Source organism: Diadema antillarum, unplaced genomic scaffold (genome assembly GCF_040938485.1).
Source record: "Diadema antillarum isolate AM-2024a unplaced genomic scaffold, OU_Dant_1.0 seq00001602_RagTag, whole genome shotgun sequence".
In the NCBI taxonomy this organism is placed as follows: domain Eukaryota; kingdom Metazoa; phylum Echinodermata; class Echinoidea; order Diadematoida; family Diadematidae; genus Diadema; species Diadema antillarum.
The window spans coordinates 275,538-292,095 of record NW_027272316.1 but is presented as its reverse complement, the minus strand read 5'-3'; the positions used below and the strand labels follow the sequence as shown (position 1 = coordinate 292,095).

General features: G+C 41.6%; 2 protein-coding genes across 7 annotated transcripts in view; one reads left to right on the top strand and one right to left on the bottom strand.

The window, feature by feature from the left end:
• The window catches only part of LOC139711016 (uncharacterized), a 239,463-nt gene extending 223,828 nt beyond the window's left edge, over nt 1–15,635 (bottom strand). For 4 of the 5 annotated variants that reach the window (XM_071622933.1, XM_071622938.1, XM_071622937.1 and 1 more), the window contains exon 1: nt 15,531–15,635. The gene's annotated coding sequence lies outside the window, so the exon portion shown is untranslated. The remainder of the gene's footprint in view (nt 1–15,530) is intronic. The other variant, XM_071622935.1, reaches the window with a different exon arrangement.
• Nucleotides 15,636–15,845: 210 nt separating this feature from the next.
• Nucleotides 15,846–16,558, top strand: part of LOC139711007 (ribonuclease P protein subunit p30-like) — a 73,208-nt gene continuing 72,495 nt past the window's right edge. For both annotated transcript variants that reach the window (XM_071622924.1, XM_071622922.1), the window contains exon 1: nt 15,846–16,091. In XM_071622924.1, the coding sequence (XP_071479025.1) occupies nt 16,007–16,091 (85 nt within the window). In that variant the 5' untranslated portion in view covers nt 15,846–16,006. The remainder of the gene's footprint in view (nt 16,092–16,558) is intronic.

Sequence of the window (16,558 nt, the reverse complement as noted above, 5' to 3'; positions counted from 1 at the left end):
GATTTGAAACTTTGGCATCCATCCCTTATTTTCTAAATTTGCTGAGTCAACCATAATGCAACCATTTATTTATCATCTCCACCCTTCCTGTATCAAGTCTGCATAATAAACAGCATTTGCTTGAGAAGTACAATGTTATAGGGAAATAGGCACTGACCTTTAATTGTGGTCTCCTCATAACAGTGGCCATGTTATTTTACAAGCCATTTGCCATATGATGGATATTGTTGTATTTTGACTATACACCTGTACCATGTATGAATGATAAGGTACATCTATATTGATACTATTAGTGGTCAATGCTTCTTTGAAACATGTATTCACTTTTCAAGGAGTTAGTTTTACTTATGATAATGTAGACAAGTATGGAATATGTGAAAAGCTGCTAATACCATTATTACACACCACGCCCACACATAGTGTGTACAAGTTGACAAGGGATGTATAGAGCACCAAACTGTGACATCGCCATGAAAACTAGTTCTAAATGACCTCACCTGGCCCAAATATCTGTCAACACTATTGTTGCTAACCATGCTTGCACCTGGTTCCAACCCAAGTTACAACAACTCTCTTGCTTTTTTAGGAGTTGACCTAGAACTTGGCATATGTGGCCACTATTACAGGTAATGTGGTATGTAATTAATGTGTTTCCATGGTAATGAAAAAAAAATCTATAGAAAATTTAACCAAAATATTGTGGATCAAACTACTTTCAATCTTTATAATGTGAATGGTAATTTGAAAACATAAGATATAATTGTCTTCAACTGGCATCCTTCATGTATCACTTGAGTAGTGAAGATGTACCCCAAGCAATTTCATCTATGCTCGTAAGAAGTGATCAAGTTCTTCATGATTATCATACAAGGCAGGCTATTGTGTATCACTTCGCAGTTAGAACTCGACTCAGGAGAAATGTGATAGCATATACATGTACAGGCCCACAACACAAGAATTCTGTGCATTGCTCCCAGGTAGGCCAGTAGCCAACATACTACATATTCAAAAATGTGATGAAATTCCACCTTTTCACTATGCACCTACATAGTACCTGTCACATGTGTGTATTTGATTTTGGAGTATGGATGCAATATTGTATTATGCCTCATTGCAATGAGTAAAATAATTAGCAGTAGAACAAGCACTTTATAGTGTACCTGAAGCATGTTACTACAGATTTTTGAAAGCTTCAAGTTTATCTTGGAAACCCAAATCTATAAAGTTGACATGGCATCGAATATTATTTTCATTACATGTACAATTTTGAACACTCAGTTTGTACTTTCCTTGCATTAAATTAGTATTTGATGTCAGATAACTCATAACGGGTCATTGCATTATATGCGTAAGATGTTGCTATTCTGTTTGCTACTTGATTTTGTTATCTGACCAGCTAAATTGAACCATGTAAGCACCTAGGTGCCCATTTTTGTTGTATATTCCTTTGCTTATCCTGATTTTCTTGTGTTTGTGTTTGTAACTTCAATACATGTCCATATCATTGTAAATCTCAAGCCTCATCCACACCTATGTATCCGCTCTTTCTTGCTCACTTCATTTGATGAACTCTGTACTGCTCTTTTCTCTCAATCCTATTCTCTCCTATATTTTTCCTGTCCTACATGTATGTACACGCGTATCCGAGCAATTGCCCCAGAGGGCAATTACCCCCTGGCTAAATACTGGTTAGTGGCAAGGTAAGAGTAAATATTAGGGTTAGGATTAGGTCAAGGGTTAGGAGTTTGGGTTAGGGTTAGGATTAGGTTCAGGATTAGGATTAGAACCAGGGGAAGGGTCCGGGGTAATTGCCCAGGGGGTAATTGCTCTAGACCCATGTACATGTAATACAAGTACTTTTTGTTTCTAATTACTTAGAGAGATTGGTCCTTATGAGGTTTGAAAGTGAAATGTAAACAACTGATTTGTTTCATGTTGTAAAGTATGCATTTCTGCTATGAATTTGCACTGAATCAATTCTTCTTCTTTTTTCAGATGTAGGAGATGAGAATAATATGCTTATAGAAAATTGGTCCAAGATACAAATTACATTGGTGTTAATTATCATACATGTACTTCAATCATTCATAAATCCAGTACCATACTACCATTACTGTATTGTTTTGACAACTCGTGTCCATAGGCGTAGCCAGGATTTTTTAGAGGGGGGTGTTTAAGATTAGATCTATTCTATATTTTAACTGAAAATAATTGATTGACAGGAGAAGCGGGAACGCTTTGGAAGTATGGTGGAGAGAGGGGGTGGGAAGCGGGAAGAAGCTCAAAGGAGTTTTGCCGATAAACATGAAAAATGGTAGTAATAACGATAATAATGACAATAACAATATTATGATAATAATGTGAATTCAATCAATTCATCGTTTATTGTCCATATGGGAATTTGTTCTCTTTACATGTAACTCGATGGAAATTATATATTTAGAAAATACAGAGACACGTAGACATAAGAATAAAACATGCAAATATATGAAAGTGACATTAACAGGAAACAAGGAAAAGGAAATGTCAGATTTAATTATTTCATATCTATCTTAACTATTTCTGTCATTCTGTTTAGTATTATTATTATCATCATAATCATTTTTATTATAATTATTATTATTATCAATCATTATCGTTATTATTGTATTGTATTGTATTGTGTTCGTAGTGATCTCATCTGAAATTTCATTTACTTTACGGGAGGGGGGGGGTAGGGGGGCACTTCGTGGAAAAGTAATTTTGAGGGTGTGTATGCATGCTTGTGCGTGCGTGCGTGTGTATGTGTGTGTGCGCGTATTTGCGTGTGCTGTCAGTCTGGAAACTGTAATGGGGACTGCAATACATAACGGAATGTGATACATTCCACTGCGCAGTCATTTTTTTCCTTATGGATTATGGAATGACGGTGTGAAACAAATTACTTTACTGGCAGCAACATCAGGAGATTAAAATGAATGCGAGCGAGCTTGAAAATTTTGACATTTTACAGTCCCCAAACTGCCGTTTGTAGCTATATTTTTTCGCTTTGGAAATTAAGGTGGGCGCACCGGACGCAACTGCTGGCAATTACTGGCAACGAGATCAGGAGAATGACATAACGATTATATGCGAGCGAGCGAAGCGAGCGAGCTTGAAAATTTTGACATTTTACAGTCCCCAAACTGCCGGTTGTAGCGATATTTTTTCGTTTTGGAAATTAAGGGGGCGCACCGGGCGCAACTGCTGGCAATTACTGGCAGCAACATCAGGAGAATGACATAACGGTTATATGCGAGCGAGCGAAGCGAGCGAGCTTGAAATTTTTAACATTTTACAGTCCCAAAACTACCGGTTGTAGCTATATTTTTTCGCTTTGGAAATTAAGGGGGCGCAACGGGCGCAACTGCTGGCAATTACTGGCAGCAACATCGGGAGAATGGCATCACGATTAATGCGAGCGAGCGGAGCGAGCGAGCATGAAAATTTTGACACTTTACTGTCCCAAAACTGCCGTTTGTGTAGAGCATATATTTTTTCGCTCTGGAAATTAGGGGGCGCACCGGACGCAACTGCTGGCAATTACTGGCAGCGACATCAGGAGAATATTGACATTTTATATTTTGACATTTTACAGTCCAAACACTGCCGGTTGTAGCTATATTTTTTCGCTTCGGAAATGAAGGGGGGCACCGGGTGCAACTGCTGGCAATTATTGGCAGCAACATTAGGAGAATAACATAAAGATTATAATATGCGAGCGAGCGCAGCAAGTGAGCCTGCAAATTTTGACATTTTACAGTCCCAAAACTGCCGTTTGTGTAGCTGTATTTTTTCACTTTGGAAATTAAGGGGAGGGGGGCGCACCGGGCGCAACTGCTGGCAATTACTGGTACCAACATCAGCAGAATGGCATAGCGATTAAATGCGAGTGAGCTTGAAAATTCTGATATTTTACAGTTCCAAAACTGCCGTTTGTAGCTATACTTTTTTGGCTTTGGAAATTAAGGGGGGTGCAACGGGCGCAACTGCTGTCAATAACTGGCAGTGACATCAGGAGAATAGCATAACAACTAAATGTGAGCGAGCGGAGCGAGTGAGCTTGAAAATTTTGACATTTTTAGGTCTCAAAACTGCCGTTTGTAGCTATACTTTATAATAAGGGGGCGCACCGGACGCAACTGCTGGCAATTACTGGCAGCAACATCAGGAGAACGGCATATGCGATCGAGCGGACCGAGTGAGCTTGAAAATTTTGACATTTTGCCGTCCAAAAACTGCCTTTTGTAGCTATATTTTTACGCTTTGGAAATTGAGGGGGGGGGGGGCAGATCCGCCACTGGTAGTCAATGGTGTCGGTTTTTGTTCATGATTTGGGGAGGTATGACCAGCGAGGGGACGTCGAAGTGACCAAATGGGGGAAGGATATCCAAAATCTGCACTTTAGAACATCCTCTAATATTATTGTTTGTGTTTGTGTGTGTGTGTGTTTTATATACATGAAAAAGTTAGGAAATAGCCCAGGTCAAGTCTTATTATTGGCAATGTAAGGCATTTGATATAGACTAGTATGTAAAGCAACACTGCAAAATCATTAATGATCTAGCTTTTATTCGAAGCGTAAGGTACAAAGGTGTACATTCTACATCACATTGCGCAACGTTACAGCGACTCTTTTTGCCGTTCGGATGTTCTGAGTACACTGCGCACATCCTGCTTATATTCAGAATGCCAACCAAGAATCATGCTGAATCGCAATATTTTGTCGGCTCCGGACTTTTTGCACAATGTTTCGCGTTATATACCTCTTTAATTATGGTTAAAAGAAATCTTAGAAAAATATCTTATTTCTTGATCCCCCTTTCATGTCGATTTCAAAAGCAGTTTAGTAACCCTTGAATTACCATTTTGGTAAGTTTTCTATTTTTTTTTTTTTTACAAGCGGATGCGGGGAGGGGGGAGCTTGCCCCCCCCCCCCACACACACACACACTTAACAGGGATCGAATGTACCACTGTTTTGCATGAAATATAAAGTATGAGGGAAGTGGCAGCAAAAACATGAAGACTTTTTGTTTTTGTTTGTTTTTTTTCTTTTGCTTGTCAGCCGACTTTTGGCGGAAAATCAGACCTTGAAAGAAGGAAGGATTTTTGTTGTTGTTTCTCTTATCTTTTAATTTTCTTTCTTCTTGACTGACAGGTGATTTTGACCCCCCCCCCCTTTAAAAACGTAGCATAGCCCCGAATAATGCCCAAATATATTCAATGAAATGGTAATATGGATCTCCATTTCTTTGTATGTAATAACGTACCGGTATTATCTTCCTGTAGGTATTGTATTTTTTTATTTTCTTAATTTAAGTCAATAAAGCAATCATCCCAGAGGCATCGTTCTGTAATGATGGTGGGTGGGGGAGGGACTTGGAATTGGAATATCTGTGGGAGGGAGCGGAGCGACCGAATGGGGGTAGGGTGTGGGAGGGGGATACCCCCCTCTCAGACGAGGAAGATTTTGCATTTTCAGACCTGAAATTAAGCAATCTGGTGCACACTTTTGGTCAAATTTTGGATTTACATGTTTACAATGTATAGGCCTATACTATTTGACGTTGTCAACGTCTGGGTCATACCTTATGTCGATATTACTGTCTTTGCGAGCGAGCGAAGCGAGCGAGCGCTTGAGAAAATTATGTATACATTATCCTACAAGACTATTCAGCTCTGTTACCCTGGAGGCGGGCGTACGAACGTCATGCAATATGCCAAAATTGATGCAATCACATTTCTACTTCCTCCATTTTTTCCCTCAAATTTCAGGGGGGGGGGGATGATTATATACAGGCCATCCCCCCTCCTCCATTTCAGGGGGGGGGGGGGATATATCCCCCCATCCCCCCGGGATTTACGCCCATGGTGTGTGTGTGGGGGGGGGGGGGGGGGGTGGGCAATGCACGGTGCAATGTGCGTCCCTCAAGAACATGCATCCCCCAGTAATATTGGAGGTGTTCAAAAAGGGGCATTAAATGCAAATAATTTGATATTAAATGATTTTAGACATTACGTGTAAAATCTTAGTCGATACCTATAGTTGAATCTTTACAAAAAATCTTTCATTGCAACAACTTCCCATTTTCGTCTTGCACAGATGCACTGCGTTTGCGAATAAAATATTCCCACACCAGACACTACAGAACAGAACTAACTTGGGTCTGCTGATACTGGCACGTCATGACAGGGCTATTAGGAGTGTCGATCGTGGAAAAATTAGGAACTTTTAGTTTTGTGTGCCTCCGCCAAAAAAAAAAAAAAAAAAAGGAAGAAAAGAAAAAAACCCGGATATGAATGGGTCTAATAATTACACTATCAAAACTCATTCAAATTATATTGCATATCATTTTATTTTCAATATTTGTGGTCAAAAATGGAAGTGGCAGCTAAAGGCTCTTGTTTTTATATTAGTGTTAATAGCCTGGATCCCCCCCCCCCCCCCACACCACACAATTAAATCAACTTCAATTATTAAAAACAAAAAAATCAAAATTTGAGGCACTGCATTGTGTAGCGTTTTTTCTTATTTTATTTTGGGAAAATAAGGAAGTTCATAATCTGGCAAAAAGCCGAAAGGTTCAGCTCCCCTCCCCTCCGCCGGCGAAATTGTGCTCGTATAACCAATGTTACTACTAGTAATAAATGTATGAAGCATCAGTATAGTTAGGACTTAAGACCCCAATTTCATGAATTACTTTTACAAAAGATAATGGAGAGGGGAAGACCGGATAGATCGCCGTTTTTGGTGTAACGCCTGCCATGCATATGGAAAAGGGCGCAAAACAGCATTGGATGTGTTAGTAACCGACGCATTTTGTGTATAAACAAATGGGAGAACCTGACCCAGACCACACCCGTGTAGCCAGGGGGACGATGGGTGTGGTCGCCCCCAAAACGCAAAAAAAAATAAAATGAAAAGAAAAAACATGAAGAAAAAAAGGAGTAAAAAAGACAAAAAGGTGAGGAAAAGAAAGAAGAGAAGAAGTAGAAACGTCGATGCTTCGATAATACACAAAGCGCGTCACAGAATCGGTATAGCATGCATTGCACACACATAATATACTATTATGCATCATCATTTACGGTACCGCGTACGGTATAATACCGGTAAACGGTGAACATTATGCGCAATGTATCTTCGCGATTCGGCCAGAAAGCAAAGCAGGGAAGAGAGAGAGAGAGAGAGAGAGAAAGAAAATGAACACAAAAGAAAGGAAAGGTGGAATTCAAAACGGAAATAAAAGCGGTAAAGACAGCTTTTGTTTCATTTTTTAACATCTAAACATTGTTGAAGAGGGGTGTTGAACAGCTCAAACACCTCCCTTTTGCCCAAGGGAGGTGTTTGAACACCTCAAACACCCCCATTTTGGCAAAGGGGGGTGTTTGAACACCCAAAACACCCCCCCTCGCTACGCCCTTGCTCGTGTCTATCCATTCAGATTTACAAAGTTGCTCATACAGTGTCAGATCTTGTGAATTTTCATTTTACATGTGAATGTGCTATATTACTTCCCTTCGCAAATGTTAACAGTATACCACTGTACTTTATTTGTGCAACAGACTGCCAAATTAGATTGTATGTTGGAACAATTGTCCTCAATTAGTGTCTCAAGTGCTAAATTTGACATGTGTGGTTTGTATTAGTATATGTACATTGTTTGATGTGTATTTCGAGTGATGTTTGTCATTTACCGACATAAGTTGGTTAAAATTCCTGTTAACTAATGTTTTCATTTGGTGGTTAAATTTCGAAGAAAAGATTTAGTGCAATTTCACAAAACTTGCTTAAGATAAAACCGACCTCAGTTGGCTTTTGGTAATCACTTTACCCAACAGTTGTGTGGTTCACTTGGAAATCGACTGTCTGTTAAAATGCTATCCAGATTTCTGAAAGCGTAGATTTGATGGTGTAATGCAGATGTATGAATTTGAAATCCAAACTGACATCGTGTGTGTGTGTGTGTGTGTGTGTGTGTAGTTTTTGTTTTTGTTTGTGCAGTTTTTGTTTTTGTTTGTTTGTTTGTTTTTTCTAAGAGGATGCAAAACTGCCATTAATTTCTTCCCCATGCATAATATAAAACACATGTTGTGGAGAGTGAAAATGCTACTCTTGTTTTTCCATAGCTGGGAGTACAGTATGTGGGTGAGTTTATTATGGGCCGTTTGTGGATTAGATACTCTACATACGTAGATCTAGTATAGGTTTGAGTAGGAGAGTGAATGGTAGGCATATTGTCTAAAACATCCCCTCACCTTTGTAGCTACACTTCCAAAAAGAGCATGAACTGTGACAGAAATCAAATCAAACATTAACATTTCATCCATATAGAGTTCATCGGTAATAATGATAATAATAATACAGTATACATTTAATGTGCCAATTCCACATGACTAACGTGCTCAAGGCGCAGTAGGAAAAGTGAGTTATGAAGTACAAAAATCATTACACAAACATGCACATGAAAATGAATGACACAATCATGATGATCTAAAAAAAATATCTATATCATAATACCGGTATACTATTCTATGGTAAAAGATTGGAATAACAAGTAAAGAAGTATGTTGCTGGTTTTTCTATTTTTTAAGAGCTCATCTTTCATACAGTTGACTACTTTACCGACACCAGAAAAAAAAAAAAAAATACTAGTCATTTTCTCATTAACATGAAACAGGATAAGATATCATTACTTTGGATGCCGACTAATTTTGTTTAAAAAAAAATAAAAATAAAAATAAAACAAGAACAAGGATAATGTGACATTCGCAGATCATATTTGAGATATTGAGGTGTTGGATGTACACATTTTATGTACCACCTTCTCAGTATATATGGCAGTGGTCCGATGCAATAATTTCTGCGTGCATACCAATATCAGTAACACAAGGAATATTTTGCAGTTTCATTGAACAGTCTGTGTTGAAAGTGTTCTTTTTTTTAAAGCAAAAAGTTGAAAAGCTGAGATTCCAGTACTGATTGTCCAATAGTCTTCCTGCATGTTACGCATCCTTGATTTCCTTTATTGTTTGTTTCGTTTTGGAAAAGTGATTTTGTAAATTCTCAGATCCATGGGGAATGTATTCACGGTATACATGTGCATGATAATTATGTAACTGATTACTAGTAAACTGCAGGTGCCCAAGGGCAACAATCTAATTTGCAGATTACGCGCGGCAAACCGCTCCAGTGTGCACAGCGTGCCGCTGCGGTAGAGTTTAGCGGCAAACCGCCGCCGCTGCCGCTGCCGCAAAACCGCGTGAACGGCCCGTAGGGTTGTATATATACGCTCTTTGGTGCTAACAAAGTGCCATAGCAGCGACTCCTCTCAGACTGGCGCCACCTTTTGGCCGGGAAAAGAGAGGAACGTATTTTTTTGATCGGAGTGAAATGGTTTTATCAGAGTGAAATGGTTTTAGTGCAGTGAAATGGTTTCGTCAGAGTGATATGGTACGCCAAAGTGAAATGATTTTTTTTTTTTTTACGGAAGGAAAGAAGAAATGATTTATTTTTTTCTTGAAAAGTGAAATGAAATTTTGTGAAAAGTCAAATGAATTTGGTTAAAAAGTGAAATACATTTTGTGAAGAGTGAAATGAATTCTTATTTAAAAGTGAAATGTATTTTTGTTAAAAGTGAAATGTATTTTTATTTAAAAGTGAAATGCATTTTTGTGAAAAGTGAAATGAATTTTTATTCAAAAGTGAAATGTATTTTCATTTAAAAGTGAAATGTATTTTTTTGAAAAGTGAAATGAATTTTATCTAAAAGTGAAATGTATTTTTGTAAAAAGTGAAATAAATATTGGTGAGTGAAATGTATTTGTTAAAAGTGAAATGAATATTGGCTGGAGTGAAATGAATTTTGTATTGTTTCCCTAATGGCATTCCATACACGCGCGCTTAATCGGAGATGCTGAGTGATGTTTGCAATTTCGATTCGAGCAACATGCTGGGAAAAACAATAAGTTAATTAAGATCGGGACATTAGATTTCCCTTCGAGGTAACCGAAATTCAAGTTATCTTTTTCGAGCTACGCGAATTTTAATACACGGAAACTCCATAGGAACAATCGGGACTTTCATTTTGCCCCCGAGGTAAGTGATATTCGGCTTATCCGACGTCGAGGTATCCGAGTTTGACTGTATGGTGTTTTCATAAACTGTGATATGATGGATCTAACCATGAACTGAGAAAAATGTATTTGATGCAACTATTTTCCCAAAATACTGGTTTGAAATTGCCGAAAATTGTCACTTTGTCCCATAAGTCACAATGGAATTGACCAATTGCAGTCCCGGCCCATGGGTACCCAGGGATAGCGGGACTTGCAACCAAGTTGGGCGGGGATTTCAGCATTTTTTCGCCCAGGTGGGTCGGGAATAGACCGGGCTTTGTAGGAGGAAATTCACTTAATTTGCCCCGGTGGGCCGGGGATGTACCGGGGTGTTGTCGGGGGAAATTCAATTATTTTGCCCCGGTGGGTGGGGAATAAACCGGGGCTTGTCGGGGGAAATTCGCTCCAACCAAATGGCAGGCATTTGGGGCAGGAATTTTGGCCGGGATTGAGCCAGATTTTGCTTGAGAGTTGACCATGACTTGTACCATTTCCAGTACGGTAATGTGACCATAAATTATTTCGCTTGACTAGCAATTCCCCGCTATTGAGGACTCGGTAATATTGCCCAAAAGTCGCGTAAACGCATGAATCACGTAAGAAAATAGAGCCTAGCGCGAAACATGTGCGATTTGCGCATTTCTTGAATTTTTCTGACGTGGAACCTTCGATCGTATTGTCCACGGATGTGCGCCGGATCGGCGCTTTACGTGATTCCATGCGGGCTCGGTCACACTGCCCAAAAGTTGCGTAATCTCATAAATCACGTAAGAAATTTGGTTTTGTGTGCTTGTCCGTCGAGAATTTGACCATTTTCGCTGATTTACGCAATGAAAAATCACCAACGTAATGACAGTTTACCGGTTTTACGTCATAAAAATTAACATAATAGAGCGTATAGTGTGCGTATAGGAGCCGTCGGAGGCGGGGCCTTTTGGCCCCGCCTCCGGCGGCTCTCCCTTAGAGAGAATTTCAGCCCGAAGGGCTGAAATTCGTCTTTCCCGTTGTCTGGGTCTCCAAAAAAGCCCGGGAACGGGTCGGCCGTCAAAAAGTAGGTTGACCACACAATTTTTATGAAAATTGAGTGGTTTCAGAGGAAAACTGCTCTAAATCAAGATAACTCTAGTAAATCGACGATAAAGAAAATCGAGCTGATTTTGAAGGAACTACTTTAAATGTGGTGACGTCATAGTTTATCGTTCTTTACGAAATCGGGTCACGGTTATGCACGGTCATTGACACTCGCGATCACCTGGGAGTCAGCTTGTATTGACTTGCGTAATACAGTACTAGTACCCGATCAGCTGGAGTTTACCAACATCTAAAAATAGATAATGTTTACGCGCAGTACGCGCAATACGCATGACTACCTCACAAACAACAAATAAGCACAGCCATACTACGCCGTGTTATTAGTGTGTTGAACAGTGCGCCAGAAGAGTCTTAAGTTGCGTTGAGTTAAGAACCACACGCGTTGTGAATTTGACGATCCAATCAAAGGATCTGTTTTTGATTACCTTGGAGTCACGCACAGGTACAAGATTGCATTTGTTGGTATAATTCCTTGTCGTCTGTTTACAAACAAACATTTTGAGACATTTCGATAGCTCGACAACAACTGCTGTCACTGCCACTGCCAGTTATCGCCAGCTGTCTTATCTAGGTTCATCATGAATGCCGCAGGAGCCGCCGCCCAGGCAACTGGAGAAATCAGACTGTTTGATCTGTTCTTGCTTTGTTCAGATCAATTTCGGCTTTTCAGTTGGCTTCATGAGCAGGGTGTTTTGATTGATTTGGCCTTGGCAGTAAAGTGCAAAAAGTGTGGTGAAGCAAATTTCCGGATCGCGAGAGGTAAATGGCGCCACCTACCTGACAGATCGCGAGTTTTGGAAGTGTTGCACTCCCGGGTGCAACACGAAGGTCTCGATCTGTACCGACAGCTGGTTCGCCAATTCGAGGCTGTCAATCCGGCAGATACTACTATTGACGTATCTCTGGATTTATCGAGCTGCCCCAGCTTTCATCATGCGAGAGCTGGAAATTGGATCGCGTTCTACTATTGTCGATTGGCAGAACTTTGCGAGGGAGGTCTGTGTCAATGTGCTCGAGCGCGAGAGCAAGCCCATCGGAGGTCCTGGAACCATCGTAGAAATTGACGAATCCAAATTCGGGAAAAGAAAATTCAACAAGGGAAGGAGAGTCGATGGTTCCTGGATCTTTAGTGGGGTCGAGCGAGACAACCCGCAGCGATGCTTTATGGTTCGCATAGCTGATCATACGGCCGACACGTTAATACCTCTAATCAAGGAGTACATTCAGCCACGGACCAAAAAATTGAGTTCGTGAGTGAAACCGGAGCACACACGCAGACCATTGAGTCTACATGGAGGGCCGTCAAGTGCACCCTTCCGGGCAGCGAAGGCAGGGCCGACATGTTAGACTCGTACCTGGCGGAGTTCATCTTCCGTCCGCGGTATTTGGAGGGGCAGCCCGATCAACTTTTGGCTTTCCTGAAAAAGGTGAAAGTTGTCTACCTGGCGAAGCATCTGCCGTAGACAACCCTAGCTCCTCTAAATTAATTGAGATGATTTTTTTTTGTTCTGATCTCACCCCAAATTTTCTATGTTCTCCAGTTGTCTATATCTACCCGACTCCGATTACTACCGTACTCTACACACTCTGCAAACGTAAGTATCTAGGACTAGAATCTCTTGCGCAAGTACATTCCATAAAACTGCGTTATTTGTCGGGGGACACCCCCGATCCCCCTATAGGATAACACGCGTATAATCACCGCACGAACCAAAGAAACACACGTTAACAAATGCAATCGTCAATAGACCGTATCACCAAGCGGATGAATATTCATTGATGATAAATATGGTTGCCACCATTTAGCACAAATACGCTCTTTTCAGAGTGCTGCACGCTACATTTTCCTGCTCCATGATTGGCTGCCGGTAAACTGTAATTTACCCTTGCGCAAGAACGGAAAGATCACGCAAAAATATAGCGCCACAATCATATGAGTTGTTAGTGATACATTAGTGATTCATCGATCAGTATTTCATAAATATTACATGCGCCAGAGACTCCAACTCTCCCGTTTTTGACGAGAGATCTCCCGCCGAAAGCCCATTTTTGCAAAATCTCCCATTCTCCCGTTTGAGATTTGATTTCTCCCGCCCTGGCTCTGTGTCTTACTTATTGCTATCGTATGTTGAAAAAATAAGCTTTAGATAGCACCAGAGAACATCTAGAACCCTAGGAACTTCGCGCTTCGCACACATCAACTTGGAGTCTCCCGTTTGCTAGGGGTTTCGGGCGGGAGAATCTCCAGATCAGAAGGTGCTTGGGGTTGGAGTCTCTGCATGCACTTATTTGCGTGTTCTGTTTAATAGAGATACATAGCCTAGGCCTACGCCAACATTTTTTTTTTCAGTGATTTTTAGTGATATATAGGTGTTACAAGCGTGAAACATGCGTCATTATTTATGTCTGCTGATCGTGAGTGGAGAGCCATTGGTGAATGCGATAGCGGCAACATTTTCGCGAACAATCACTGATATTCCATGCATATTTCGCGCATTACTCGCGTAAGAACCACGCAAACTACGCAAAAATTACGTAAAACAGTGCAATAATGCGTAAACTTTTATGCGAAGCCGAGTTTTGAGCACCTCAAAACCCGCAGTTGCGTACAGTGCTGATCCGGTGCACATCGGCTGACAACTACGAAGGTTCCACGTTGTAGACAAACTCATGAAATGCGCACTGGATCGCGCATGTATTGCGTAAATAAGGCTCAAATTTCTTACGTGATTCAGGCGTTTACGCGACTTTTGGGCAGTGTGACAGGTCCTCAAAGGCCAGGTTTTTGAGCAGCTCAAAACTAATTTTGGCGTAGTTTGCGTTGTTCTTACGCGAAAAACGAGCGAAATATGCGTGGAATATCAGTGATCGTTTGCGAAAATGTTGCCGCTATCTTGCGTGATTCATGCAAACTTACGCGACTTTTGGGCAGTGTGACCGGGCCTTGAAGGTCGGGACTTGGCCGGGGATTTCTATGCAAATTAACTACACGCAGCCGCTGTCGCGAAGTGTTTTAATGGGCGCTCTGCATCGGTTGATTAAAACTCGATTTTTGAAAAAAAAAAACAGATAGGATTTTTTCTTCTTTTCATCATGGATAGTGGACATGTGTGTGTAACAAAAAATCACCGTGCAAAGTTGCGACAATTTATACGTCAGATGTGAGATGAATAGAAGTGAATAGGGGGGCCTCATGAGGTGTTCCCCCCGGGCCTCATGAGGCATAGGGGCGGTCCTCATGAGGCGGGGGGGAGGTCCTCATGAGGCGGGGCAGTCCTCGTACGCGGGAGCGGTCCTCATGAGCGGGTTTCCCGGACTGAATATGCCCGGCTTGTCAGGGACTTGGCCGGGGATTTCTGCCCAAATATTGCCCGGACTGTCGGGGAATTGGCTGGGGATTTCAACTTCAATTTTGCCAGCCTGCCGGGGACTTAGCGGGGGATTTCCGTGAAAATTTTGCCCGACCTGTCGGAGACTCGGCCGGGTGGTGTAACATCCCAAAATTGCAAGTGGGATGCAAGTCCCGGCCATCCCCGGCCCGGGTACCCAGGGGCCGGGACTACAATTGACAAGTGCATTAGGCTGCGTTCACATAGAAGTATACGATTCGGGTACTCGGGCTCGTTTTTCGAGGGCACGCGAATAGCTTGAATCGAACGATAGGATTTCCTCACACCGGTTCACATAAGAGGGCACTATTCGAAAGTACGAATACCTGCGAAAAGTATAGCAAAGTGGGAATCGAGCTTGTTCGATTTTCTTGCAGCGTATACCGTCTCTCGTTTATGAAATGATGACACTTTTGGTCTGGATTTGCCCTTTAGCAAAAATAAGCATGTAGACTGACATTCTGATGCAGTTTAGAAATTGTTGATAAGATTTGCTGGGATGTAGGAGGAAGAAATCCTCACTGCACATGCATGGGATGGTGAGTTGACGGTACGGGTGGCGGTGTATTCGGTGCCCGAATAGCGAATAGCGAATAGCGAATAGCGAATATGTTCTACTTCTAGAGGTCTAGATCTATGTGAACGCAGCCTAACGAACCGTAACTAGATGGTGTCTATACACAGCCCAGTCGCTGTACATGGTACGTCGCATAGCAGAACAGCGTCTGGTCGGGCTAAACGAACCGTTACGTTGAACGCAGCGTGGCCCGAGCCGAGTGGGACTGCCGGCCTAACAGGTGCAGGAAAGCCGCCGTAGTCGTAGTTTTACGGACAGGCAGTGATGGGGCCTATTTCATGCCATAATAGCAACATTTAGAATATGACCACAGCAGAAATTTCAGCAGATTACCTTGTCTTGCAGTGTTGCACCCTTATAGTAAGTTGTTCGTTCTGTTCGTAGTTGAATCTTGTACAGTTGTACGGTCGTTCCGTGGTAAAAGCGCGAACGATCGAGTGAGTTTCAAATTTACCACCGAGCTAGCTCACTCCCTAGCGCATAGCTGTGGCGCGAGGGAAGTTATTGCGCCACCCGAATGCGATTAGCCAACCAGCGTTTGTGATCCTTGAGGGTCAATAAAATTTGTAAAACGTCTATCATGATTGGCGCGGCGTACTGCAGTGGGCACCTATGGTAGCTTTAGTTCGACCATGGAGGTAGAAAAGTTCTTTCTATATACCTCCATGGTTCGACTGAGGGTTCGAGCACCAGCGCATGCATGGAAGTTCGATCCGGCGCCTTTGGAAGTTACAGTTTATTTACTCGTGTGAGAACGAGGGAGAGCAGAGCGAAGAAAGAGCGACAACCCAACAAAATCTCACGGCAACATGGCTACATTTTATGACTTCAATCTGGTTGACAGTGACTCTGTTGGTGCATCGATGAGGAAAATAATCGAAAGAGCCGCTAAACGTAAGCTCTTCATCCTGTCGGGATGTGCCATCAACTTTGCATTGTGTGTAGTTTACGGTGTGTCGACTTTGAAATGAATAGTAAAATAGAGTGTCTTATGTAAAAGTTAGGTCTAGGTTCTAACTTCTAGTCAGACTCAGACTTTGTCTTATCGTGTTAATGTTACTTTCGCCAATAAGGGAGGAGATTATGACCATGTTTCCATTACCGGTATACTTGGGTGACGTGACCCGCACCTTGTCATACTAGATAGTTAATGTTTGCCCATATTTGAATCACATTTCGCCACTGAAATTCTTTGAAATCCAACTCACATACAGGAAAAATGCTGAAAATTCCAATGGAATCACAAGTTCACTGATCGATATTGAAAATTTGCAGCTATCGTCGTCGAACGCGAACGATGCGAAAAAGTTGCGCGCTAAGGAAGGGGTCCGCAACTCGTCACCCGCTCTCCCATAGACTTA